This window comes from Desmodus rotundus, chromosome 1 (genome assembly GCF_022682495.2).
Source record: "Desmodus rotundus isolate HL8 chromosome 1, HLdesRot8A.1, whole genome shotgun sequence".
Taxonomy (NCBI): domain Eukaryota; kingdom Metazoa; phylum Chordata; class Mammalia; order Chiroptera; family Phyllostomidae; genus Desmodus; species Desmodus rotundus.
In genome coordinates, this window is record NC_071387.1 from 113,543,110 (window position 1) to 113,567,323 (window position 24,214).

At 48.4% G+C, this 24,214-nt stretch overlaps 2 protein-coding genes across 4 annotated transcripts; one reads left to right on the forward strand and one right to left on the reverse strand.

The window, feature by feature from the left end:
- Nucleotides 1-20: 20 nt before the first annotated feature.
- On the forward strand, nucleotides 21-14,316 carry SUMF2 (sulfatase modifying factor 2). 3 transcript variants are annotated; one of them, XM_024571460.4, is made up of 9 exons: nucleotides 21-828; nucleotides 2,365-2,521; nucleotides 5,763-5,877; nucleotides 6,320-6,364; nucleotides 6,992-7,142; nucleotides 7,986-8,041; nucleotides 10,456-10,540; nucleotides 12,643-12,787; nucleotides 14,180-14,316. In XM_024571460.4, exons 1-9 carry the CDS (start codon nucleotides 765-767, stop codon nucleotides 14,262-14,264), a joined length of 903 nt encoding a protein of 300 aa, XP_024427228.2. In that variant the 5' UTR covers nucleotides 21-764; the 3' UTR covers nucleotides 14,265-14,316. The 3 variants fall into 3 exon arrangements, with proteins under 3 accessions (XP_024427228.2, XP_024427229.1, XP_024427227.2); XM_024571461.4 differs by lacking the exon at nucleotides 14,180-14,316 and adding an exon at nucleotides 14,024-14,126 and having other exon boundaries at nucleotides 21-997; XM_024571459.4 differs by lacking the exon at nucleotides 14,180-14,316 and adding an exon at nucleotides 14,024-14,126.
- On the reverse strand, nucleotides 13,663-23,844 carry PHKG1 (phosphorylase kinase catalytic subunit gamma 1). The gene is made up of 11 exons (XM_024571458.4): nucleotides 23,578-23,844; nucleotides 21,215-21,329; nucleotides 20,510-20,688; nucleotides 20,001-20,055; nucleotides 17,537-17,602; nucleotides 17,116-17,279; nucleotides 16,615-16,705; nucleotides 16,339-16,492; nucleotides 16,057-16,182; nucleotides 15,421-15,667; nucleotides 13,663-15,138 (listed from the first exon to the last, which is right to left on the reverse strand). Exons 2-10 carry the CDS (start codon nucleotides 21,295-21,297, stop codon nucleotides 15,422-15,424), a joined length of 1,164 nt encoding a protein of 387 aa, XP_024427226.1. The 5' UTR covers nucleotides 21,298-21,329; nucleotides 23,578-23,844; the 3' UTR covers nucleotides 13,663-15,138; nucleotide 15,421.
- Nucleotides 23,845-24,214: the final 370 nt, after the last annotated feature.

A 24,214-nucleotide genomic window follows, 5' to 3' on the forward strand; every position in this document is an offset into this window, starting at 1 on the left:
TTAGTATAAATCACTATGAGTAAAATGATTGGACGTAAGCATTGAAGTAGCTTTGCTAAAATGCTCCCCAGGAGAGTTAAGTGGAAGTGGGTAGAAAGATGGGTAAGCTAGAGGCAAGGGAGTTGAAAGAGCTACAAATTTAAAAAGTGGCAAAAATGAAAATAGAGGAGGTAAAAAGATGGCTTGAAAGCTTAGTTAAGAGATTTTCAGGAAGGCCATATTCACAGAAATATCCATCCCAAAATCTTCAGTGTCATTTTTTTCCTTAAGTTGTTCTATGTGTTTCCACAAAATCGTTTTTTATACAGTTGGTGTATACAGTCATTGAAGGTGAAATTGTGTTCCTAAACTTTGTATTTTGAGGACTTGGCAGTTGCCTACAGTAAGTGTGCAATAAATGTTTAACTTGAAACATTTTCTGTGACCTTGCAATGGTATTCCAAAGCACAAAAGGAATCTGAATTGAATATAAAAGAAGGAAGTCTGTCCGAATGTTCACGAGGTTATGAAGGGGATTCTGAAGTGATAGGGCTCTCAACAGTAACCCTGAGAGAATTGCTGCATTTTAACATCCTACCACGTTGAATTCAGGTCCCTGCCCATTTGGGGCCTCAGGGCTCCCTGCGCCCTTCAGGTGACTATCTCTAGAGGGTGCACAAGGGGGCAGTGCGCGGGCGACGTGGTGCCTGTGGAGCGCATGCGCAGCAGAGCAGCAAGGCGTTAGTACCCAGTTCCTGCTGCTGGCGGTGGTTTGTGTTCCTGCCATGAGAGTCTCGCTGCCGTTGCTGGCCCTGCTGCCGCTCCTTCTCGGCCCCTGGATCAAGCTAGGTCAGTCTGCTGGCCTGCTGGCCTGCCCACCATCCTCTGGCACCATTAATTCCAGGAGTCGTCTGGAAGGGAGTGGGGCGCTTCGCCTCGGTGGGAAAAGATGCTGTAGCCCCTCTGCTCTGGCTTGGAGTAGCCTGAGGCACCCCGCAGGGATTGCCTATCCAGCGAGGTGATTAACAGCTCATGTATTTTACTTCCTGTTTACTTCTAACTTACCATTTTGACATCTTTCGAACATAAAAGCAGTCTATAATTGTAATAAGTCCCCACGTACAAATCGTCCTGCTTAAACAGTTGCAAATTTATGGATAATCTTGCTGCTTTGGTAACCCACTTTCCCCTCCCCTGGGGTCATACTGAGGTGAATCCAAGCATTACACAATTTATTCGTAAATAACTCAACTTGAATATCCAACAAGTCAAGTCACGAAAGGAAAAATACCATAACATTTTCTACCTACAAAATTAATATCCACTTAGTGTTCAGATTCATCTACTATAAGTGTTTTTAAGTTATACTTGTTGAATTCGTGTCAAAATAAACTTTATATATTGTAATTGTATGTTTTTTTCTTAGTTCCCTTTTGTTCTGAGCTTTTCCTACTTGCTCCATTTTTTTTTCCCTTGAAGTGAATGAAATCATCAGTGTGAGTGTATCAGAATGAGGATGAGAAGAGAACCAAAAGTAGGAACCTGAGGAACATAAAAAGATATGGAGTCTGCCTTTAAGGAATGTTAAGGTTTTTAGACATTCTTAGGTAGAAACATAACTCTATAAAGTAGTACATCAAGCCAGAGAAGTATGGCTTGCTGGAGATAGCACTGGCCTGGCAGTAGAGAGACTGGGTCTAGTCCTATCGCCTGCTAACTAGCTCTTTAAGTCATTTTCTTTTGGAGTCCTGGTTTCCCTCCTGTTAAAGGGTTGAATTAAAGATCCTTTTCATCTGATTTTTTGAGGCACTCAAACAAGTATGAAGGAGCTCATTCAATTATTTAATAATTATTGTGCACTCGTGCTAGGTGCCAGGGATCCACTGGCACAGTAGATGTAGTCCTTTCCTTTCTGGAGTATATAATATAATGGTAAGAACTTACAAGAGTTCAAGTGGAGAGGAAGACCCAGAAAGTCAGCACGAGCAGAAGTATGGGTAGAAAGGTGCTAGGTATATTTGAAGATACAGTGTCTAGATTTACCTAGCTGGGCCAAAGGGTTGTGTAGAGGAATACAGTGGTAAGGAAATAAACATTTGTTGAAAACCTACCATGTGCTCAACATTTTACACATTTGAATTCATATAGCTATGCCTATGTTATAAATGTTATAAATGAAGAAATTGAAACTCAGATTAAGTAACTTGCCTAAGATCACCCAGCGAATAAAGTGGCAGAACAAGAATTTAAAGCCAAAATTTTAGGCCTCCATTTTTTGTTGATGAATACTCGTTTTTATGAGTATTACATATGATCCAGAATAAATATTGCCATTCGTTTTTATATATTCATGCATTACTGTTGGCTCTTTTTTTCCCTCTCCAGGGGATGGTCAGGTGACTAACATGGTTCAGCTACCAGGTGGGAGATTTCAGATGGGAACAAATGCACCAGATGGCAGAGATGGTGAAGGACCTGTCCGGGAAGTGACAGTAAAACCTTTTTCCATTGACATATTTCCTGTCACCAACAAAGATTTCAGGTACATCAGGTATTCTTCCAGGACTAAAGGCTCTTTTTTCTTCTTTCTTTCTTTTTTTTATGAGAGGGGAAGGGAGAGAGAAAGAGAGGGAGAGAAACATCAATGTGTAGTTGCTTCTGGTGCACCCCCTACTGAGGACCTGACCCACAACCCAGGCATGTGCCCTGACTGGGAATCGAACCAGTGACCCTTTGGTTCACAGGCCAGACCTCAATCCACTGAGCCACACCAGACAGGGCTTTTTGTTTGTTTGTTTGTTTTAAAGATTTTATTTATTTTTAGAGAGAGGGGAAGTAAGGGAAAAACAGAGGGAAAGAAACATCAATGTATGGTTGCCTCTTGTGTTCCCCCAACTGGGGACCTGGCCCGCAACTCAGGCATGTGCCTTGACCAGGAATCGAATCGATGACACTTTGGTTTGCAGGCCAGCACCCAATCTACTGAGCCACGTCAGGCAGGGCAAAGCTCTTTCTAATCTTCATTTTTAATATCTAACAGGAAACTAGTTTGTTTAGTATCACATTATCTTTTCAATAATGCTGTGGGATGTGTTACCTACATTTTTCAGATAAAGAATCTAAAGTCCAGAGAGGTTTACCTTGTCCTCTGTTAGTGATAGACTTGGGCCTGTAACTCAGATTTCCTGGCTCTTGAGCCAGTGGATTTTCCATTACACTGGGCATAGCACTAAGAAATGTGGGCAAAAGTGAGACACTCAACACAAACTTCTTTAACAGGGAAAAGAGATTTGGGAGAAGGGTGGTACAAGTGGACAGTGTCTTAAATTCCTTTTATATTTACTTAGGGAAATGGCCTTGTTTTAGGAGTGCAATATTCTAAGAAGCCAACTTTAGCTGCCTTAGTTTCCTCAAGGTGATATATTTTATAACTTAACCTTCAAGTGGTACAGGGGTGACTATATAGAGAGGTGGTGGGGGAGGAAAGGGACGAAACAGGAAGATGATAAAGCACATGTGGGAGATAACTTAAATGTTACATTTGTGGAGTTGCAGCTTTTCAGGATAAAAGGTGATGGGGAAAAATGGACTCGGGAGACACATACTCCTCAGGCCCTTTGACTCTGTGGTTCTACCTCTAGGGATTTGTCTTCAGGAAAGAATTAAGGTTGTCCAAAAACACTCAGCTAAAAAGATGACATTGTAAACAACTATTAACAATTTAGAGGTTATTTAAACATATTGTATCAATATAATAAAATACTTAGCAGCCATTTAAAATCTTATTGTTACCCTGGCTGGTGAGGCTCAATGGATTGAGTGCTGGTCTGCAAACCAAAGGGTTACTGGTTCAGTTCCCAGTCAGGGCATGTGGTTGGGTTGTGGGCAAGGTCCTTGCAAGAGAAAACAAACTATACTTTGATGATTTTTCTCTCTCTTTCTCCCTCCCTTCCTCTCTCTAAAAATAAATAAAATCTTTAAGAAAAATAAAGTCCTGTTGCCAAAAAGAGAGTTATGAGATGTTAGGTGAGGAAAATAGCTTATAAAATAATGTATAGCATGAGCTCATTTTTAAAAAACTATGTATATAGAATGTATGTGCATTAAAAAAGAAGTGGAGTCTTGGATGGGGTAGCTCAGTGGATTGAGTGCGGGCTGCGAACCAAAGGGTCGCCAGTTTGATTCCCAGTCAGGGCACATGCCTGGATTGTGGGCCAGCTCTCCAGTGGGGGCCACATGAGAGGCAACCACACATTGATGTTTCTCTCCCTCTCTTTCTCCTTCCCTTCCCCTCTCTCTAAAAATAAATAAATAAAATATTTTAAAAAAACCAAGAAGTGGAAGTGCATTAGTTGACAGATTTTGCCCATATTTTTGTGGCTTCCAAATAAAAATAATTTCAGGGAAGCACCTTGTTAAACAGAGTGGGGTGGGGGGAGAGGGGCAGAAGGCAGGGAGATATGGCATGATATATCTTAGTTGCTGTGATAATGGATTATTTAAATTTTTTATTGTTACCTACTTGTATTTTCCCATTTTCTACAATACCATGGGTACTGCCTATGTATACTTTTTCAAAGTACTTTTAAACAGGAAAGTTATTAAAATTGAAGGAGAAATCACTTCCCATCAGTCTTGTACCATATCATGACAAACCAAAATAGGTGCACAGTACACATCTTTTGTATTTCAGATTATGACCTAGTATATGACAGAAATAGCTCACCTCTAGCAAGCCCCTAAACTTTGCTTTGAACCCATCATTTGTCTGCCTTTCTGGTAAAAGATTCTCAAACTGTTCAGATGCTCTGAGGCTGGGAAATAGCTACTGCGACCGACCGACATCTACCGAACTCCTCTATTCTCAATGCTGCTCTGATGGGTGAACAGTATCTGTTTGTATCAGAGGGCTGGCACAGACAAGGCGATAGTGGAAACAATGAAAACAATCCACTTACCCCAGCAGTCTGCTGACTGACATTTGCTAAACTGTACCAAACTACATGAAAATCCATTCTCAAATCTTAGCAACTCATTTTTTTCCTTCTTTTTTTAAACGTTTTTTCAGCAGCTTATTTTGATTTGCTTCAGTTTCTTTCCTCTGTTAGATGGTGGTGATAACATCTGTTCTGCCTCCCTCCATGATTTTTGTGAGATTGGGTATGTAAGGAAGACCTTTTAGAAAACGGACCCATTCCGCACACTTGACTCTTCTCAGCAGCTTTATTGGTAATCTCGAAAAACTGAAGATAACCCCAATGACCTGCAATTGGTGAATAAATAAACACAGTGTAGTATCTCCATGCAATGAAATACTACTCAGCAATAAAAAGGAACAAACTACTGATACCTTCAACAATATGGATGAATTTCAGAAGCACAAAACTGCATAATGTATGGTTTAATATATGTGAATTTACATTCCAGGAAAGGCAAAGCCAAAGGGACAAAAAACAGATCAGTAGTTTTAGGGGCACAGGATAATTTTGGGGTGTGTTTAGTGAAACTGTTCTGCTTCTTGATTGTGACAGTGACTATATACTTTGTCAAAACTCACCTAAAAACACACTAAAAAGACAATTGTACTGTATGGGAGCTACACATACAGCGACAGATTAGAAAAGAAAATCTGCTTAGGGTTTCAGGTTAATTCCTCGGAGTTCATGAGAACTCTGTGATGTGTGACTTAGAGAATAAGGATATATGAGCTTTTCGGAAGCAGGAGCGGTGAGGGTGGAGCACAGAACCCTTCCCCCTGACCAAGGTGAAATATCTCTTTTCAGGGAGTTTGTCAGGGAGAAAAAGTACCGGACAGAGGCTGAGAAGTTTGGGTGGAGCTTTGTCTTTGAGGACTTTGTCTCTGACGAGCTTAGAAACAAAGCAACTCAGCAAATGAAGGTGAGAAAACCTGGGCTTGCAGTTGAGGGAATGGGAGTGGGACCTGCACCTGGACTGCTGTCGGATATGGGGTCCCCTGGGCCATAGTAGAAATCAAGCCTGAGAGCCGGAGGCAGGGGAGAAGTGAGGGAAACCCTCCTTAGAATGCATACTCCCAGTCAGATGAATGCATACTCCCAGGAAGTGAACCCTGAGCTGGTTTTTGCAAAGGCTCTGTAAAGACCCAGATACCTATAGGGATCAAGATACATCCTGAACAAGCAGAACATCTTGACAAGCCTCCCTGTAATAAGGATTGTGAGATGTCATGCTTGAAAGATTCCAGACACAGCCTCACTTGGACCACCCCAGTCTCAGCCTAAAGTCTCTGCTCCGCTTCCTGTGTCAGGAGGCAGGTACCAGCCGTGCTCCTGTTTTTAATCATGCTCTTTCTTCTTCGTAGCCTGTTCTTTGGTGGCTTCCAGTGGAAAGGGCTTTCTGGAGACAGGTAAGGGTTGGTTCCTTCAGCTTGTTTCCTACCTCTGGAAGGCTGACTTCCCTACACCCCTTGCCCGTCTAGGAATACTGAGTTAAAAAGGATGGCAGAATGTTTCAGGAAAACAGCCAAGTAGCCCTGTTTCCTCTGCCCTAATGGTGTTCCCCTTGCCTGTCCCATTTTTCTTTTCAGTCTCATGTTTTGTCTCTTCTTTCTTTTTTTATTTTTATTTTTAATCCTCACCCAAAGATATGTTTATTGATTTTAGAGAGAGAAGAAGGGAGAGAGAGAGGGAGGGGAACACCAATGTGAGAGAGAAACATCAATCGGTTGTTTCCCATAGGTGCCCCAACTGGGGATCGAACCTGCAACCTAGGTATGTGCCCTGATCCTAGGTATGTGCCCTGACCTGGAATTGACCCCGTAACCTTTTGGTATACAGAATGATGCTCCAACCAACTAAGCTACCCAGCCAGGGCTAGTCTCTTCTTTCTGACTCTGGTTCTCTCTTCACTCACCAGGCTGTCTTTTCCAACTTCCTTGCTTCACCTAGTGGTAAAACTTGGGTACCCTAAGCCTGGCCTTCCTCAGACTTCCATGAGCTCCCAGAAGCCTGTCTCACTGCATCCTGGCTGTCAGCCTGCAGGTCCCGGCTCCGGCATCCGAGAGAGACTGGAGCTTCCTGTGGTACACGTGAGCTGGAATGATGCTCGTGCCTACTGCGCTTGGAGGGGGAAACGGCTGCCCACTGAGGAGGAGTGGGAGTTTGCTGCCCGAGGGGGCTTGAAGGGTAAGGAGATGCCAAGGCAATTTCCTGTTCTCTCCATCCTACCCTGCATGGGGGGCTTTAGAGGGTGGGAAGGGTCCATGCTCCCTAGAGCAGTGTGTCTTAAAGCATGTGGGGAAGGACCAATTGCTGTTGCCATTTTCATTTCTAATCCACCTCAGACCAATACTATGTAAACTACCATAAAAATTAATAACTGGAAATATGGAATGAAAAAACACATAAAAATTTGTTATTGTTGCAGATTCCAAAGACATGTTACATTTCAAAAAATATGATCAGAACAGGGCTTAGAAAAAAAGAGAAGAGTTATCCAAACTACAAGCCTTTTCCGTAGATGTATAGGGGCTAATATTTTTTAAATTGCTGTTTGCTGATAACTTTGTTGTTCTGTAGTCCTAACTAAATAGAAAAGTTATAAGAGTGAAATAGCAATTCCATATATTCAACACCTCAGTGCACCCTGAATGAACAGTGGCTATACCAACAGTCAAAGTTATGAATGTGATGAATGAAGTTGCTTGTTCATTTAGCCAATCTAAGTCCAATCGACAAGTTTCTCAGTGGTTACTCTCAATTTCTGCGCTGATCTCAACATGACCTGGTAACAAAAAGTTTACACACAGACGGGCACTCCTCAGACTGGCACACCTAGGATCACACTGCCCCGGAGTAACACGAGGCTGGGCCCCTAATGCAGTGCCAGGAGTGGAGGGGATGGGCATGGGAATGCTCATAAGTACACCTTCTTTTCTCATCGCCACCTGACTTCCTTGGGTTACCTCGCTCTGTCTTTCCCAACTCTTCACCTCTCCCTCCCCTGCTCTCTCCTTATTCTCCTGGCAGGTCAGGTTTACCCCTGGGGAAACCAGTTCCAGCCAAACCGCACCAACCTGTGGCAGGTAAGACATACCTTCCTTGCTCCTGTCCTTTCTCAAAGCAAGGAAACCTGCTGGAGGCTTAGGCATTATGCGAGGCCGTGGGATTCAGAGTCTTATGTTCTAACAGAAGTGGCAACTGGTAAAGGGGTGGAGCGGAAGACCAGGTGGCAGTGCAGAGTGTGGGCAGGAGTAAACCCCTCATTGCCTGAGAGTGCTGGGGTGACTTCACAGACCGGATGGCATTTGAGCTGATTGGATAGGAGTTTGCCAAGTGAAAAGTGGAGGAAAGGGTGTTCTGAGCCTAACAGCAGAAACAACATGAGTGCTGGCATTGTATTAGGAAGGGACACTGTGGGTTTGGAAGCCTGACAAATTCAGAGAGGCTGGAGCATAGGGAAACCGAGGTGGGGGTGGGGTGTTAGGAGAAGAAGTAGACAGTGGGGTAGAGGCAGGTTTTGAAGGAGCAGGTGTGCCAAGATATGGTTTTAGATTTTACCCTCTAGGCGGTAGGGAGCCAAAGGAGGTTTTTAAACAGAGGAGTAACACCCCAGATGCTGACCTGGAGGCATGCTGATCGTTGCTCACTTGTGCAGGACTAGATGCAGTAGAGCTGCAGTGGTGGCAGGGGCTCTCTGGATTTGAGTCTGTGGCGATGGCCCAGATGATTATAGACACTTGAATGAAGTGGAAGTGGAACAGAGAGGAAGCCAAATGGGAGAGGCATGTCTGAGAATATAGGGTTTGGTAATTAATCAAACATGAAGGGGTGGAAGAGAGTTGACTGTAGCATGAATCCAAGCTTGGGCAACAGAGTGATGGTGCTACCATTATCCAGAATAGATAAGATTCTTGTTGGGCCAGAGGGACAGGACTTGATCAGTGTAGGACCCGCTTAGCTTAGGATGCCTTCGGGTCATTTATATGTTCAGTCAGAGTTGGAAATATGAGTCTGAAACTTTGGGCACAGGGTCTGGGTCAGAGCAAGTGGCTTGCGAGTCATCAACATATACTTTAGGAAGGAGTGAACCCCCCACCCCCAGGAGACTGCAGAGTGAGGGGAGCACAGCACCTGTAATTTAGAGGGAAGCATTGAAAAGGACCTGAGGGGGAGACTAACCTTTTAGAAGATCTTGGGATCAGAGCTTTACAGAGATTTTTGACATACACTGTTTGACCTTTAATGAATTATCCATTTTGAGCCTCAGATGCTAGTTTTTCATTTTTTAATTTGATTTAATTTTTTTAATTTGACACTTCATTTACCTCATACTTGATTGACTAGGAAGTTATAGAGGGTCTCAATGTCTTTTTTTCCCCAATGATTTTATTTATTTATTTTTTAGAGAGAAGGGAAGGGAAGGTGAAAGAGGGAGAGAAACCTCTTTCATCCATGTGAAGGAGCAACATCGATCAGTTGCCTCTCGAACATGCCCTGACTGGGAACCAAACCCACAACCCAGGCATGTGTCCAATTACTGTTGGGGCTCAAAATCGTTTTACAGGCAGGAACAGGCAGAGAAATAGTTGCTAGTTTTTTAAAGGGAGAACATACTTGCCTCACAACCTTGCAAGGATTAAATTAAAAGACACTGGCTGGTGTGGCTCAGTTGGTTGGAGCATAGTCCTGTAAACCAAAGGATCACAGGTTCAATTCCTGGTCAGGGCACATGCCTAGGTTGCAACCAATTGATGTTCTCACATCGATGTTTCTCTCCTTCTCTCTCTTTCTCTCTCCCCCCTCTCTAGAATAAGCATGTTCTCAGGTAAGGACAACAAATAAATAAATCAATTAAAAGACAAGTGTAACAGCCCTAGCACATAGGAGATATTGAGTAACTTACAGCCTCTTTATCTTCCCATTCATAAGAGCAACTTCCATACAGTCATGGCATCTGAGCCCAGTTTTAATGAGAGGAAATTGTATTTGCAAATACGGGTTACTTTTTCAAGGATTTTGGTGGTAAAGAGCAAGAGATGAGGAAGGGAGAGTCAGGGCGGATGAGGGAAGTTAAACCTGTTGGTGGTAGAAGAGAAAGAGATGGTACAAGACAGCAGAGGACAGGCATCAGTGGTTCCTGAGAAGGTGGAGGGTGCACAGCATGGAAAAGGGGAGGAGGAGCCTTTCTTCCCAAGGGTCCTAGCACTTGGGGTTTGAGGTAGAGGGACAGAGGTCTGTGAGAGCGGAGAATGTGGGAATGGGATGGGCTTGACACAGACCACCACAGGCACAGGGGAAACCACACTTCCTAATCAGCCAGGAGGACATAAGGCAACTGGTTTGGGAGTTCAGGGTGGGAACCTTATGTTACTGCCCCATGCCATTCCCCTTATTCCAGATGATACAGCAAGATGACCTGGGTATTCCTGGGGGCAGGCAAGAACACAGGCCATGGGACAAGATGGTAAATCTTTTAGCCTAAATTTCTTCTCCTCAGGGAAAGTTCCCCAAGGGTGACAAGGCTGAGGACGGCTTCCATGGAGTCTCCCCAGTGAATGCTTTCCCCCCACAGAATAACTATGGTAAGACTGCATATCGGGTTGCTGTCAACATTCACAAAGTGGTTGGCGGGAGCGTTCTGCCTGATAGATGAGGCAGAAAGAAGCACCCTGGGGACTTCTGGCCAAGATGGAGGCGTAGGTAGTTAGTTACACTTTGCCTCCTTGCACAACCAAAAGCAGGACAACAAATTTAAAAACAAAAACAACCAGAATTGCCAGAAAATCAAACCGTATAGAACTATGACAACCAAGGAGTTAAAGAAGAAAGACTCATCCAGACTGGTAGGAGGGGTGGAGATAGGAAGCTGGGGCAGAGAGGACGCACAGCAAAGCAGTGGGTTGCAGTCCCACATTTGCATGTGGAAAAACTGGGAGGAACAACTGGGGAGTGAGACAGCGCAACCCAGGGTTCCAATACAAGGAAATAAAGCCTCAAAACCTCTGGCCATAAAAATCTGTGGGGGGTAAAGGCAACGGGAGAAACTCCCAGCTTCACAGGAGAGTTTGTTGGAGGGACCCACGGGGTCCTAGAATGTACACAAACCCACCCACCTGGGAAACAGCACCAGAAGGGCCCAATTTGCTTGTGAGTAGCGGGGGAGGTGACTGAAAGCCAGCCGAGAACTGAGCAAGAGGCATTGTTCCCTCTCAGACCTGTCCCGCACATACAGCACCACAATGCAGAGATGTGGGTTGCCCAGCCCTGGCGGGTACCTAAGGCTCCACCCTTTACAATGTAACAGGCACACTGAGACAAAGATATATGGCCCAAATGAAAGAACAGACCAAAGCTCCAAAAATAGAACTAAGTGATGACGAGATAGCCAACCTATCAGATGCAGAGTTCAAAATACTGGTCTTTAGGATGCTCACAGAAATGGTTGAGTATGGTTACAAAATAGAGGAAGAAGTGAAGGCTATGCAAAGTGAAATAAAGGGAAATGTACAGGGAACCAACAGTGAAGGGAAGGAAACCTGGACTCAAATCAAAGATTTGGAGCAGAAGGAAGAAATAAGCATTCAGCCAGAACAGAATGAAGAAACAATTCAAAAAAAATGAGGAGAAGCTTAGGAACCTCCAGGACAACTTTCAACATTCCAACATCCAAATCAAAGCGGTGCCAGAAGGAGAAAAGGAATAGCAAGAAACTGAAAACTTATTTGAACAAATAATGAAGGAGAACTTCCCCAATCTGGTAAAGGAAATAGACTTCCAGAAAGTCCAGGAAGCTCAGAGAGACCCAAAGAAGGTGGACCCAAGGAAGCACACACCAAGGCACATCATAATTACATCACCCAAGATTAAAGATAAGGAGAGAATCTTAAAAGCAGCAAGAGAAAAGGAGACAGTTACCTACAAAGGAATTCCCATAAGACTGTCAGCTGATTACTCAAAAGAAAGCTTGCAGGCAAGAAGGGGCTGGAAGGAAGTATTCGGAATCATGAAAGGCAAGGACCTACATCCAAGATTACTCTATCCAGCAAAGCTATCATTTAGAATGGAAGGGCAGATAAAGTGTTTCCCAGGTAAGGTAAAATTAAAGGAGTTCATTATCACCCCGCCCTATTATATGAAATGTTAAGGGAATGTATCTAAGAAAAAGAAGAAGATAAAAATTACAGTAAAATGACAACAAACAACTATCAACAACTGAACTTAAGAAACAAAAACAAAAACAAACTAAGCAAACAACTAGAACAGGAACAGAATCACAGAAATGGAGGTCACATGGAGGGTTATCTCTGGGGAGGGAGAGGAGGGAGAATGAGGGAAAATGTACAGGGAATAAGCAGCATAAATGGTAGGTACAAAATAAACACGGGAGGTTAAGAATAGAACAGGAAATAAAGAAGCCAAAGTACTTATATGTACGACCCATGGACATGAACTAACGTGGAAGAATGCAGGTGGGAGGGGGTACAGGGTGAAGAGGAATAAAGGGGAGAAACAAATGGGACAACTGTAATAGTATAATCAATAAAATATACTTAAAAGAGAGAAAGAAAGAAAGAAGCACCACAAAAGCACCACACAGGGAAGCATTTGCTCCCCAGGACTTTGATGGCTAGCAGGGTGGGTGTGGTGCTTCCCTACATGATCTGACCCACCTGCTGTGCTGCAGGGCTCTATGACCTCGTGGGCAACGTGTGGGAGTGGACTGCTTCACCATACCAGGGTGCTGACCAGGACATGCGTGTCCTGCGGGGTGCATCCTGGATTGACACATCTGATGGCTCTGCCAATCACCGGGCCCGGGTCACCACCAGGTGAGGAGCTGGGGGCTGAGGGTCTGGGACGTGGGCTCCCAGAGCACAGGTGGCACCAGAACTGCTGTTGGCACTGCCTCTGCATCTCTACTTCCACCAGGAGTCGTGGACACCAAAAAGAAAGCAGGCAGCGCTTGCCAGGGAAAACAAAACAGTCCAGGACAACTTGTGCCTTTTCTTCTCAGCTCTCAGCACCAAGGGAGACTTTGTGTCCAGCATCTTAATTACGTGGGTTTCTCATCCTGTCCTCATAAGTAGGTGTGCAGAGGCAGGAAAGTGAAATAGCCATGCCAATAGGTCATGGCCATGGGTCATGGAAATATTGACGCTTCAAACTGGTGGGCACCTGAAAAATCATTTTCTACAGACATCTTGATTTACAGTCGAGTTAAAAATGGGCTCAGGTGGGGCCTGGGACCTGCTCCTTTCACAGATGATTAGTGGTGGCACCTAAGTGGTAGAGTCCCAGGCTCCTGGTTCCTAGAACTTTCTACTTCGTTCATCTGTAGATTTATTTTGTTTGATCTCCCTGCAACTCCTCCTCAGTTTCATAAGGACTGTAGAGGCCACTGGATATGTCTGTGTCCTCGGGATATCAGATTTGCAGGTGTTCCTTTGACCCATAGAGGCACCTGTACTCTCTCACATCCTTGTTAAGGACAAAGTAGTAGAAAAAGCACTGGCCCAGAAACCAGGAAGCTGGGTTTGACATTGATGTGCCAGTGAAGCAGTGGTTGGCCTTGGGCGAGAAATCTGATCCTGAGTCTATAAAACGGAGAACAAATCCTGCTTGCCAGAGCAGTTGGGAAATAGGAAATAAGGGAATATATGTGAAATTTCTTGAAAAGTATGCAGAACTGACTGGCACTATGATATTCTCACTTTAAAAAGAATTTATTGATTATAGAGGTGGGGGGAGAAGGGAGAGAAAAAGAGAGAGAGGAAAACACCGATTTGTTGTTCCACTTATTAATGCATTCATTGGTTGATTCTTATATATGCCGTGACTGGGGATCGAACTCACAACCTTGGCATATCAGGATAACACTCAAACCAACCGAGCTATCTGGCCAGGACCTATGATATTCTCACTTCTTGCGGACAGGTTTCTTTGGCTGCGTTATTCCTAACCACCAACAATCAGTTATTATGTCTAATAACTTTGCCCTCCAGTGCAGTCTCCCAGGACTACTTTCACTTCCTCCACCCTGTCTCAGTGCCACTTCTTGTCCCCAGGGGCACCCTCAGACCAGGCTGTTTTCCAGGCCATGCTGTTCGCAGTCCTCAGGCACCCCAAACCACTGTAGGCCCTGGGTGGTGGAACAGGAAAGTTGGGTAAGGCCCCAGGCCCCTTTCTCAACAAATGTTCACTCTCGTCTCCTTTGGTGGCAGGATGGGCAACACTCCAGATTCAGCTTCAGACAACCTAGGCTTCCGCTGTGCTTCCAGTATAGGCCGACTGCCTGGGGAGCTGTGAGCAGCCACACAGAGCCAAGGAGAGGACCCCCTGCGTTACCTGTGCCACTCCCTGGCCACATTCCAAACACAGCCAAACTCAAGCTCTTCAGCCTCAGCCTCAGGAGGGACTGCCTTCCCCTCCCCCATCCCTTTGTGTCAGGCATCTCTCACCAGGGCAGGAGAGACCTCTGACCTCAGAGGAGGCAACTGTCTCTTGGTCAAGGGGCTCAACTCACTGATTGTGGCTGGGAGCTGGGTGTTTCTCTTAGAGGTCAAATATTAACCTATAGGGGCCACATTCTCAAACAATTGAGGCAGAGTACTCCTAAAAGCAGTTTGTTAAAAAAATTTAAATCTGTTCCCTCCCCCTATCTCCGTGTCTGATTCAGGGATCTGGCATTGTTTTCTCAGGGTAGAATTTCCCCAGTTCTCTGTTTTCCCAGCAAATTGCTGTAGAAAAGAGAAATGCTTCCTTCATTTTCCTCATTTATAGTGTTTTATGTGCCTCTGAAGGAACCTGATTTCCACTAGCTGTATGTGAAATGCAGTCACATGGGCTCTTGGATGCACATCGGTCTTTAAAGGGCTAGGAGGCCAAACGGTGTATCGTGGAAGTCACAAAGTAATAATGTTCCAGAAAGACAAATGTGAGACGTTTCGCTTTCTATTGTTAATTATGTAAGAGCTTCTATATGCCTCTAGAAAACTGTCCCCTTGAGGAGAACCTGCTCCCATGGTGTCACGGGACGATGTGAGGCCAGTAAAATCTGCCACGATCGTGCATCTCAGACCGTCGCCTGGCCTTCGTCCTCATTCCGGGCCCCTGAGGGAAGTGCATCCTGCTGTCAGTAGCTCTGGGCCTCCCATGAGGAGAAGCTGAGAAGGTGGCACACCTGGGAAGAAGAGGAGCAGGAAGGCTCCTGGCGGTGGGACCACATCTGGTCCCCGGCCTGCCCCAGCCGCACTTCCTTTGCGTGATGGGGGTGCCCTGCTCTCCTGCAGAGCCTCTGAGAGGAGATAATGGCCCAATCCCAGGAGGCCTGGTCAGGACCAAGTCTGCCCTCAGCAGAGAGGCTGGCACACAATCTCACCCCATTGACTAAGGCTTCGGTGGCTTCCCCTCCCTGCCTGGCCCCCCACCCCTGACCCCCCACCCTCAGCCCTACGGCCAGCACCTCAGTAGTCCTCCTCAACCAAGGAGAGGAGCACGGCCTTGGGTGTGTTCTCAAAGAGGGCAGCCCGGTTCTGCTGCTGGCCCTTCTTCACCCAGTGGCCGTAGATTCGGAAAGCGTAGGCATCAATGAGTCGGCGCAGAGGCCGGAGGGCATAGGGGTCACGAATGACGATCTCCCGGGTCACAGGTTTCACCCGGTGGTACTGGTAGTAGATCCGCACTGAAGCCAGCACTGTCAGAGCGATCACCTGCGGAGGGCCGGGACTGAGGGCCTGCTGAGCCCCTGCAGGCCTGTCTCCTCCCACTCCCGTGCTGGCAGGCCCTGAGCTTGTTTGCCTTGAAGGCTGGGGTGGCTTCCGCTGGGCACCTCCTAGTGTTACCGCCATTCCTACCCCACCAGCATCTGCAGGCATTTAGGTTGTTGGAGCCAGTCAGGTAACATATGTCTTCCCCAAAGCCAGAAAAATTTCCCAGAACCATCCTGGGTAGATGGGAGGGGAAGGGCAGGTGCCCTGGAAACCCTAGGAGTGTAAGCAGTAGTCCTGGGGGGTGGGGGGGAAGAGGACTTGGTGGCTTGGACTTGAGGGGGCAGCAGCAATGGCCCCAGTGCCCAGGGGTGGGAAGGAAGCTTCAATACCTTAAACTTCCCCCTAGGGCTGAAGTGGCGCACTTCTTCCACATCGTACTGCTGGAAGAAGGGGTGTGCTAAGGCCTCTTCTGCTGAAAGGCGGCCCTGAGGGTTCACCACCAGGAAGCGGGAAACCTGAGAGAACAAGGGGGTGGGGACTGAAAACATGGAGGCAGGGTCCCCTGCAGCACTTCAGAGGATAGAGGGTCTCTCCTGGAAGACCTCTCCACCTTGTAGCACTGCATACTCCCCTCCCCCCATACGGACCTCCCCCCTTGCCTGGCCCCTCACCAAGTCTTTCACGGTGTCCGAGTAGTCATCCCACTCAGGTGAGCCAAACTGGTAGTTGCCACTCATGATCATCCTCAGCATCAGCATCTGCTTCCGGTGCCAGAAGGGCGGGGAGCCGGCCAGCAGGGTGTACATGATGACCCCCGTGCTCCACCTGGCACCAGGTGGGTGGGGAGGAAGGCAGGAGGGCTGGCTGTAGCCCCAGACAATTCCTCCCCTCCGCAGTCAGTGTTCCTGGTCATGGTGGCACCCCTGCCCTTCCCCAAACACACTCACATATCCGCCTCCTTCCCGTAGCCCGGGTGGTCATCGTTCATGGAACACTCAATGATCTCAGGGGCCAGGTAACTGGGAGTGCCACAGACCTCTGTGGGAATAGTTACTGTCAACATAGGTCGACCATGGCACTTGGAAAAAGAAAGTGCAAAGAAATAAGATGGAACCAACATGGTGCTTGGGCTGGGACTCTTCTAGCACTGGCCAACTTCCGGGCCAAGGGGAGGGGCCAGGGATGGCTTGTAGGGTCACCCACTTGGGGCCTGTCAGTTCCCTGGTTACATCTAGCCATTCTGGCCTAGAACTCAGGCAGTGAGAACCTGGCTCAACTCAGTCCCAAGAAGAGGTCCTGTCTGAAAGGACACCCAGCACTGAAATGATAGGATTTTTATTCTGGGGGTTTGGGGGGAAGTAGGGGAGAAACCTGGGCAATCTCTGTTCCTGGGAGAGTTGATGAGAAAGCCTGAGCCCCTGGCATGGGTCAAGGCCATGTTACCAGACCTCGTAGCTTCTGTCCTGGCTCCAGCTGGCAGGAAAAGCCAAAGTCTGTGAGCTTGATGTTCATGTCATCGTCCAAGAGGATGTTCTCGGGCTTCAGATCCCGATGTATGATGTTGAGTTTGTGCAAGGTGCAGATCACCTCCAGCAGGGACCTCATAATCTTCCTGGGGTGGGACAGGTACATGTTATCTCCTACTCTGTAGGGTCAGGGAGCAGGCGGGGAGACCAAAGCCCACATACCAGCCAGACTGCAAATGAGAGAGGACCCAGGTCAGCCTGGGACAGTCTAGGCTGAGCCAAGGAGGGAGGGAGGCCACAAAAGCCAGCGGTGCACACCCCCACCCAGACACCCCCATCCATGCCCCCTCCAAGCCCTTGGTGCCTGTGGCACTAGGACTCGGGCAGGGAGAGGGGAGAGGACCTGGTTTCCTTCTCACTCAGGGTGACCTTCTCAGTGAGGTAATCAAAGAGCTCCCCTTTCTTCATCCTGTGGGGACAGAAGGTTTGTAGCTGGATTGGTCCCAAGACTACCCTCTCTTACTCTGCTCCTGGAGAGCTGTTTCTCACCCTAATACCTCCAGAGTCAAAGGACCAAGGTCTGCAGGGAGGAGCGGGGAGTGAGTGGAGAGGCTGCCTGGGAAGACTGGAAGGTGAGCGAGGGAGGCTGGAGGGGTGGGATGGCCCAGTGTGAGGGGTTCCCCCCAACTGTGGAAGTGACGGTGTGGACTGGGATGTATCAGGGCTGGGAGGTGAAACACTGGCCCAAGGTCCCCCTGGCCCAAGGGCCCAGACCCAAATCAGTAGGACAGGAGTATCCTGATTTTCTTCAGGAACAAACAGAAGTGGCAGTACAGGTGTTGGAGGAGCAGTTTTGCCTGTTTTAGGATTAAGAATTGCAGTTCAACCTTCTCACTTCTTGGGAAGTGAGAGGTTTTGGGATCTATAAAGAGGTCTCTGCTAGAACAATCTCGTTATAACATGGAGGGCAACTGGGGGCAGCATTAAAAATAGATTCCCCAAGCAACGTCTTCAAAGGTTAGAGACATCTGAGCTGCCCCCAAGGGCAGTGCCACTGAGCAGAGCTGGGACAGCTGAGGCTGGTCCAGTCCGAAGGGTCCTCGGAAAGTCTTCCGGGGTTAAACAGGAAGGCGCACCCTGCCCCCTCTCACCCACCCGCCTTCCAGGGAAAGATTCCCAGGGCACAAGGGACTTTGCCAGTGTCACAGACAGGCAAGAAAACCACTGAGCTTAGCTGCTAGGGCAGGGAGGAAACAACCTAGAATTTACAGAGGTAAGCCTTGCTTTATATAATATCTGTACTGTGTTCCTGAAAAGCAACATATGAATCCAGTTTTTGTCATTTTAATTCCATTTTAAAGACACTAGGAGGACTCACTATTAGCAATAGCAGCAGCAGCAGCAGTAGCAAAAAGATTTACCTGTAAATACTGGGGACTGTGCAAGGTACATCAGCAGGCTCCTGCCTTCCTGGTGCTGGCGGGTTAATTGTATACACATGCCAAGTTAAATTGTTTCTCCAGGTAAAATAACACTGCACACATTCAGTACGGCTACTGCATGGAGTGTTCCAACAGTACAAGATCTACTTGAATAATTTCCCAAGAAATCGAGGCCCTAAACTAGCTGTTACGTATGGAGAGATCAAGACACCCCTTTAACAGTGAATCACGCAGCAGAGAGTTCTGTTCTTTAGGGAGGACTCAGTGGAGCGGGGGAAGACGGAGCCAGAGAGCTCCTTTCCCCGGAACTTTCCTAACAAAAACAGTAATAGTGACTGAACACACTATTCACAGCGCACTTTGTGTTGCTCGAATTTGATGCTTAGAGCCTGGTGACCTAGGCAGAGTGGTCAGTATCATTGGTCCTTTCTTCAGAAAACAGAGGAGCTCATGTCAGTAGCCCTGCTGGTGCAGCAGCCGGGGACCAGGGACACTGAAGAGGACGCTGAGGTCCGTCTGAGAACCCCACCTCAAATACAACCTCTACCTCCCCAGTGGGTCTCTTGCCTCAATATGGCTGCCTCCTCTCAGCTCTGGCCTCCTGACAGTCAGTGGGACCCTTTCCAAAAGCGAATCAGCTCACATTAGCCTCCTGAGGTCCCCCTCCAAAGTCCTTACCATGGCTAAAAGGCCTGCAGAATCAGGTCTGTGGTGCTGACTGACCTTGCATCCTGCCATCAGCACGAGCATGCTCCACTCCCCCACCCTGGCTTCCTTGCCAGCCCTCCAACACGAGGAGCCCCTCCTGCAGGGCCCCTACTCTGGCTCTTGGTCTGCTGGAAGGTTCCTCCTCCAGGCCCTGGTTGGATTTCTCCCTCACTTCATCTGGGTCTCTGCTCAGATCGCCTCCTGGAGAACCTTCCCTGACCACGTCATCTAAAGAAAAGCCCCACCTCTCTCTAGCTGCGGTACCCTTCATGTATTATATATGTACATAACTACATGTATGAATTATGGCTTGATGTTTTCTGTTCACTGCCTGTGAAAATTATTACATGAAGTTAGGAACCTCATCTATCTCGTTCATTGCTGTATCCTCAATGTCTAGAAAAGTATTGAATGACCACCATATCATTGTTGAAGCTAATAGTTATCAGCATTTATAGGGTTTCAGGAACTGTGCTATTATTACTCCCACAATACTGATGAGAAATAAAATTGGTGCTTAAAACATCCAGCGTATAAGTGGAGCCAGGATTCAAAACCTGGCAGAGTGACCCCAGGGGCTGATCTGCCTAAAGCATTTGTGATCTTACTCGGCATCCACAGTGTAGCAGACTGGCTGCTGGTCCCCAGGAAGCCCTGGATGGGGCACCACAATGCTACGTCCTCAGGGTATGGCTGGCACCAGGGCTGGGTACTTACAGATCAAACACCAAGAAGAAGAAAGTGTTGTTCTCATAAGTGTCCTTCAGCTGTACTGAAATGGAAATGTCTGGCTTGTCTCAGGGAGCAGAGGAGCCTGGGCAGAGGCAGTGGGGCATAGGGGCAGGGGGATTAAAGCTGCTGGAGCTGGCTTCAAAAGTGGAGGGGGTATCTGGAAGGTACTCAAAGGAGGCCCATGGGGTAGGGATGGGGGGGACAGGCTCAGAGACTTCACACCCCATTCCCCCACCCTCCTCCAGCCCCAGCCCTGCCTGTGACCCCTTCTGTCTGGCTGGAAGAGGAGGCTGAGAGCTGAATCCCAGAGAAGTCTTCCTGGAGGTTGGAGCTGGGAACCTCAGGCCTCAGGGCATGGGGCTAGTGGGGCCTCAGGGTGCAGGAGGCACTCGGAACTGTTCTGGCGAGCTGCCAGTGGGGCTGCACTCCCTGACTCAGGTTATCAGGGCAGGAGCATGGCAGAGCACCCGCTGTGGCTTGGAGCCATCACTCACTTATGTTGGGGTACCCCGACACCTTGCGCAGGATGTCCACCTCCTTCAGCGTGGCCTGTCGCAACTCCTGCACCTCCTGGGAGCTGAAGCTGCCCCCGCCGGTGATGTCAATGATCTTCACGGCATACTCCTGGCATGTGGGCTTGTGGATACAGCGCCTGACGACACTGCTGACTCCCCTGGGAGGTGCAGAGGACAGATAGTCCCTGGATCCCTCACTCCAGGGTGCGTCCCAAGTCCAGGCCCCAGCAGAGATATCCTGCCTTGTCCCCCAACTCCCTGTGAGCTTTAGGGGCGGTAGGGTGAGAAGGCACAGAGATGGTAATTTGCCTGGAACTGATGAGTAACAAGTCTGGTGTCAGGCCTGTAACTCCCAGTTCAGTGTTCTTTCACACATCGGCCAAAGCTTCCTCTGACCCCTGACTCTTGAGCCTGGCCCAAAGCTGAGTTTGCACCTGCTTGTCATCAGCACCTGTCAGGGCTGTGGGAAGCTCTTTGCCAGGAGAGGTCTCTGATTTGAGTACCCTTTTACCCTCTTATCTGTCCTGTTCAGGAGGGGAGAGCCCAAACTGAGGGATTCTCCAAGTGCACGGTGATTTGGGGATGGAAATGGGCTCCGTGCTCAGGGGCAAGCAGAGACTGGCCCACCCTGCAGAGCCGGCTGGAGCCTAGGACAGCATTCCCCGGGGAAAGTCTGGGCCTTACCTGCCCAGGATCTCCTTGGTCTCGTAGTTCTCATAGAAACCCTGTGCGGAATGTGAGTCCAGCAGTGCCTCGTCCCGTGTCATGCTCAGCTCTGTGAAGGTGATTCTGAAGGGCTCTGAGATGGGGACAGAAAGAAGCAGTCAGCCTTCTTGACCTAGGGGATATGCTCTTTGAGGGCTGGAACCCTTTTACACCCATCTTTGTCTCTCCTGGCACGGGCCTGGCCTATTGTGAATATTCGAAGTAAATGACTTGAATTGGAAAAGTGTTCTGGAAAGAGCCCAGCATTGTTCTTCCCACTGGCTGTAAACTCTTGGGAGCCCAGGTGGCCATGTCTCCCTACACACGTTCTCGCTGAAAGCTGCTGCCCCCTTGTAGGAGAGGCCGGTAGTCAGCCAGGCCCAGTCCCAGGCCTAAGCCTGTGACAGAACATCAGGCCCCACGGTTAGCCTTGAGGAAGCAGGCACACCCTCGATTTTAGAAAGAACCACAGAGAAATTCTTCAGAGGACAAATTAAAGTGCTATTTTCTTTCCTGTGTGAGGAGATGAGGCTGGTGCTTTTCTTTCTCTGCCTGCTCTCTGCACTTGTGGAAAAGGTAAAAAGCTTCATAATTTCACCCTCTTCTTTTAATTTTTAAAAATCTTCACCCAAGGATGTTTATTGATTTGAGAGAGAGAGAGAGAAATCGATCAGTTGCCTCCCATACACGTCCCGAACAGGGATGGAACCCACAACCTTTTGGCGTATGGAACGATGCTCCAACCAACTGAGCCACCTGGCTAGAGCACAATTTCTTCTTAGTATGCAGCTCTTACAGCCTCCCCTTAGCTGCCCCAGTCCTAACTGTCTGAATCTGAAAACACCCCTTCTTTCAGAACATGCCTCTGGACCTTCCCAGTGCTCCTTCCCCCCCCACTCATTTTGTCCTTAACCGGGACTTTCAAATCACTCGTTTGTTCATTCTTCTATGCTCTTTGTAAAGCACTGTGCCAGATGCTCTGAGGGATGCAGAGCTTGATGGGGAAATCCTGGTCCCGGCCTCTGGTACCACTTGTTGGTGTGTGCTGTCATCTCCCCCATTACACTGTGGTCTTCTCTAGGGTGTCCCACCCCAGCCACCCCATCCCTCTGTGTCCAGTGCAGGTATGTACCAGGTGCGGCTCCCCAGAGGAGAGTGATGGTTGGAGGTATCCCTTTCGTCCACGGTCCTGTCTCCAGAAAGCCCCCATCCTACCTAACGATGGCCAGCGAGCCCCGAGGGGTCCTGCCACAGTGTGGGGTATACAGAGCTAGGACACTCAGCCCTGGACACAGAGGAGCTAAGCCAGCCAGCTTTGCTTCGGTATGTAGAGGCCCCCGGTGTCCTGACCTCAGATGAAGGATTTGAGGAATGGAGAGTAGTCATCTACCAAGAGGAAGAAGAGCAGACAGAAAAAACGGACACAAGCTACCACTCAGCAGGGCCAAAACTGACTCTAGCCTCACTTCTACTGCCCTTTCAGGGCCCAGCAAGGCCTGGCCTGTCAGAGGGGCCAATCTGCTGACCAGCCAAGCTACAGCCCTGGCTGCCTTGGGACTCAGGCTGGCTGTTCCAGGAGGCCTAGTGTCCCCACTGCTGGGTGTCTGGTTGTGAGAAGTAGGATAGGAATAACAGTCTCTTCTGCCAGCAGCAGGCGCTTGGGCTGCTCACAGGCTGTCTCTGCGCTATCAGCAACTTTAGCTGAGCACAGGAGAGCCTGTTCTCCATAAAAACAAGTTGATTGATTTCCTGGCAAGTCCTTTTAAGTTCCCAAAGCTGGGTACCAGCTCTTTCCCTTTCCCATGCCTCCCATGAGCAGAGGATCTATCTGAACCCAGCGCAGGATGCCGTCCTGGCTGGGGGACCATTCCACGGCCAGGACATCAGGCCATCAGGCCCCAAGGTTAGCCAGGTGCAGTGAGTTCTGACTGCATTCGTCTCTCCTGGGGGTGGGGGCAGGGAGGTTTCTCTTGCCTCCTGCCCTTGCTCTAGGCCTAACTTGGGGCTGATTTTGTGCCTCTGTTCACTGTCCCCACCTGCTCCCCTCACACTCTTCCCTAGACCCCTTTGAAAAGGGTTGGCAAATGGGTTTAGTCCTTTCTGGAGTAACATCCCTCCCCTAGACTCAGAGTCTGAATACACAGTCACAGGGGCCCGCTTTCTATAGATAAAGTCCTCTGGAGGGGCTTCAACAGCCAGTGCTGCCTCTCTTCTGTCCATCTGCCTTCAGAAGGGAGAAGTGGGGCTAATGGGTTTTGGGGTTTCTATCTTCTCTGCCCCACAGCCTCTCCCGCTCCCTGTCTGCCGCCTGGCTTTTGTCCATCACTGCACCAGCTACTCACCGTTAGGTCCTTGCAGGTCCTTGAGTGAACTTGACAGGAATCGCAAAGGTCCCAGAGCCCCTTGGGGAGAGGGGACAACAGAGGACTGAAGTGTGTCCTAAGGAGACACTCGTGGCCGGAGCAGGATATTTTGCTGCTCCTCCTTCGTGCTCTGCTGCTTGATGAGGCAAGGCTGAGGTGCCAAAAATAAATCACAACTGCAAACCCGGGATGCAGGCCAAGTCTCACCAGGGGTGACCTCTGGTGGAGGGTGAGGGAAGTTCGGGTGACCTGGGACCAGGCATGGCTGCATGAGGTGACCAATCTTCCTTCTGGAGCTCTCGCTGCCTCCAGGCCCAGAGGATATAAAGCCAATCTGCTTCTCTGGGAGCAGTTTCTGTGTCTGCGGTGATCAGGAAAACAGCACACTGGCGCGCCCACACTGCTGTGTGCAGACCTGCTCGTCAGGACGTGCTCAGGGACAGTTTGTGTGGCTGCCCGACACACTGCAGACCTTAAAGGTTAGGGAACATCTCCTTCAGGAGTTGACCTCTGATCTGCCTCCATGATCTCACCTTTAACCCATTTTGTTTTCAGCCTGCAGTGTCTACTGGGGAGTTCTGCGTGCTAGGAGAAGCATACGGGCTGGGTGCGATTC